At 27.0% G+C, this 3,240-nt stretch overlaps 1 protein-coding gene across 1 annotated transcript in view; it reads left to right on the top strand.

The window, feature by feature from the left end:
* The window catches only part of LOC106681174 (nose resistant to fluoxetine protein 6), a gene marked incomplete at its 3' end in the record, with an annotated part of 23,124 nt that overhangs the window by 6,865 nt on the left and 13,019 nt on the right, over nucleotides 1–3,240 (top strand). The window contains 1 exon segment of the mRNA XM_067052294.1: nucleotides 169–245. Coding sequence (XP_066908395.1) covers nucleotides 169–245 — 77 coding nt within the window.

Here is a 3,240-nt window from a genome sequence, read left to right as displayed (position 1 = left end):
TTAAAAAGTCATAAAAAATACGATTGCCTGGATACTTTAAAATATAGATATTCATTCCATCATAATATTTTAGTATTATTTAACAAGATTATAATTTATATTTAAATGATAGAACAAATGAATTTATAAATTATTTACTATTTTTTTGAAAAGGTTTGTGCTTTCTAGGCTTATATACATTTCAATATGGATAGTTATAATCACTACGACAATGCCTAAAAAATGGATTCCTATTAATAGCGAAGGTAAATTTTTTGATTAATTATATTACATATAATTAAAATTTAAGTAATTAAACAATTATATAAATATATGTGGTACGACAATGAAGTTCGTTAGAAAAAACACATTTAAAGTTCTTGGTAACATCTCTGGATCCCACCTAATAACCAGAAAAATTCTTTGTTATAGCTCTTTTGAAGTCCTGTTGCAAAATATTGTTCTTTTAATGAGTTTATTTTTTGGAATAAAAGGATTCATGTACGGTAAATATGGAGGTTGTGGTACCATTACAATGGACTTTCACGTCAAGAACTGCCTAAAAGACAATGCGGTATGGCATGGTGCATTATTGTGATTCAGGATCCAGTTGTGAGGAAGATGAAGGCTAACACGACAGGTAGATGCTGGAATAACCTCTATGAGAATACAACTGATCCTTTATGTACCCGTTAATTTTATCTGATATTTTTGTAACTGTCCATTTCCCACCTGGCAGCTCATTTTTGTAACTGATACACAATTGAACAATTAGTACAAGAGCCCAAGAGGAGAAAAAAGGCAGTTATTTCACCCCAATTTTTTATTACTTAATTGAAAACTAGATATAATTACTATTAGAAATTGATGAGTCTGCCAAGTATAGGTAGGTGGAATAAAAAATGGTGGCTGTTTCAAAACGTTAAAAATATTAATTTTTTTATTCGGAGCTCTTTATCTTTAAAAGTGCGAACAACAATGGAAAATCTAAGTGAGCATCATTTAAAGTAGAGTAAATTTGCTAAAATGTAAGCCCTGATAAAGCTATTTACATTTAATAGTTCTCGTTTAATAGTTTTTTAAAAAGCAACTTTTCATAAAAATGTATAGAACGTACTGAAATATCAGTAGTTAGTTCATTTATCTTGAGAAATCTATATCTCAGGAACTATGTGACGTACAGATGTCTATTAGCACTCAAATTTAAGCTAGTTTAATGGGCTATAAAGATGTTTAAGACGTTTATTTTCGTGTGAGTAGTAGATTTCATGATATTTGCTAAAATAAATTTATTTATAGTTGTTCGGACAAATTTTCATTTGCCAAATTTATATTCATATGTGAATATCATAAACACTACTACCCTTACGAAGATAAGTGTTATAAGCTACTTTATAGTAAGTTAAATTTCCTTTATTTTGAGTGTTGTGAAATATATGTGCGTCTTATAGAGTTATACATTTTTTTCAAAATCCAACATTTTATACGAATAACTAGAAAGTAATATTTTGTGAGTTTATTTTGACAAATATCATAAAACTACTAGTCCTACAAAGATAAAAGTTATAAAATATTTTATAGTAAATTTAACTAGCTTTAATTTGAGTGCTGGCAGACGTCCTATAGTTTCTGAAATAAAGTTTTCCATAAATCAAACTTATTGTCCGAACAACTATAAATCAATTTATGTTAGCAAATATCATGAAAATTAATATTCCTACGAAAGTAAAGGTCATAAACTACTTTTTAGTACATTAAACAAGCTTTATTTTTATTGCTAATAGACATCTGTACGTCATATAGTTCCTGAGATATAGATTTTTCAAAATAAATTAACTAACTACTGATATTTCAGTACATTTTTATGAAATGTTGCTTTTTGAAAAGCTATATCTCGAGAACTATTGGACTTAAATAGCTCTTTTAGGGCTAATATTTCAGTAAATTTACTCTTCTTTAAACAATGTTATTTTTATATTTTCTAGTGTACTTTGGTATTTTTTGAGATTTAAAATTAATGTTTTTTTAAGGTTTTGAAACAGCCGCCATTTTTTATTCCCCCTACCTATACTTGGCAGACTCATCAATTTTGATTAGTAATTATACATAGTTGTCATTGAAGTAACAAAAAATTGGGGAGAGAAACTGCCTTTTTTCCTTTCCGGTTCTTGTACTGAACCGTTCCATGACTTTGAGGTATTTTTACATTGAATAAAAATGAGAAAATTATCTACGATTGATATTCTTATCGTTTTTTTATTTTGTTTATGTCCATTGTGTGGTTTACACTAAATAGGAGTGTTAAATATCAATAAAAATAAACTGTTTTCAGAGAATAGCAGAAACGAACTTTTTTCATACCATTTCAGATTATTAAGTATATTATATTATTCTATAATATTAATAATATTCTGAAGTCTACTTTACATATCATATAATACACAAGTTTTAAGGGCAAAAAGCATCGTATTCCAAGAAGTTGTAGAAAAGTATGATACTGTCTATCTCATTCATCCAATGACGTAACGAATTACATTGTCCATTATCAATTTTTAATCTAAAATTTTAATATCTAAAATTCATATTATATACATTTCAGTATTACTTAAGCATTATATGCATTAAAATATTAACCATTAGCATGTATATTTTAGAAATGGTTACGACTTTGCATACAACTATAATGGTTGTACTTGTATATACTTAGTAAATAGTCTATTCATCATTCAATTTGTAGTAAAAATAAATATTATTCTTTCTATAAGAGAATGGGTATATGATGAAGACATTGTTTTTTTTATATTTTATTTATTTATTTATTGATTTTATTTAATTTATTTATTTACAACTGTATAAAAAATACAACAAGTAAATTTGATCATAATGACATAATGATATGATACAGCATGCAGAGAAACTACCCAGTAGTAGAACTCTAAAAACAGTTTACAATATAAAGTCACAAGACCATGTTCTTTTAAGAAATTGTTAAGTACATAAAGACAAAGAGCAGTTCGCTTGTAAGTAGGTTTTTCAAATGATTTTAAACAATCTGAGTTTTTACAAACTCTCATACATCTTTGATGCCTTAAGACATTTAGAATTTAAAATGTTTAGAACACAAAGAACCAGGCAAAGTCTTTTAGCCAGAGAAAGTTTGCGACCAGCTGATTTCATGCAGTTCACTTAAACTTTTATGAGCTGGTCGCTAACTTTTGATAGTGTATAATGTAGTCTTTTATTAATTTTTGATAATGGATA

Source organism: Halyomorpha halys, unplaced genomic scaffold, assembly GCF_000696795.3.
Source record: "Halyomorpha halys isolate HHAL.00 unplaced genomic scaffold, Hhal_1.1 Scaffold315.1, whole genome shotgun sequence".
In the NCBI taxonomy this organism is placed as follows: domain Eukaryota; kingdom Metazoa; phylum Arthropoda; class Insecta; order Hemiptera; family Pentatomidae; genus Halyomorpha; species Halyomorpha halys.
The sequence above is the reverse complement of the archived record's forward strand: the minus strand, read 5'-3'. Positions and strand labels throughout refer to the sequence as shown.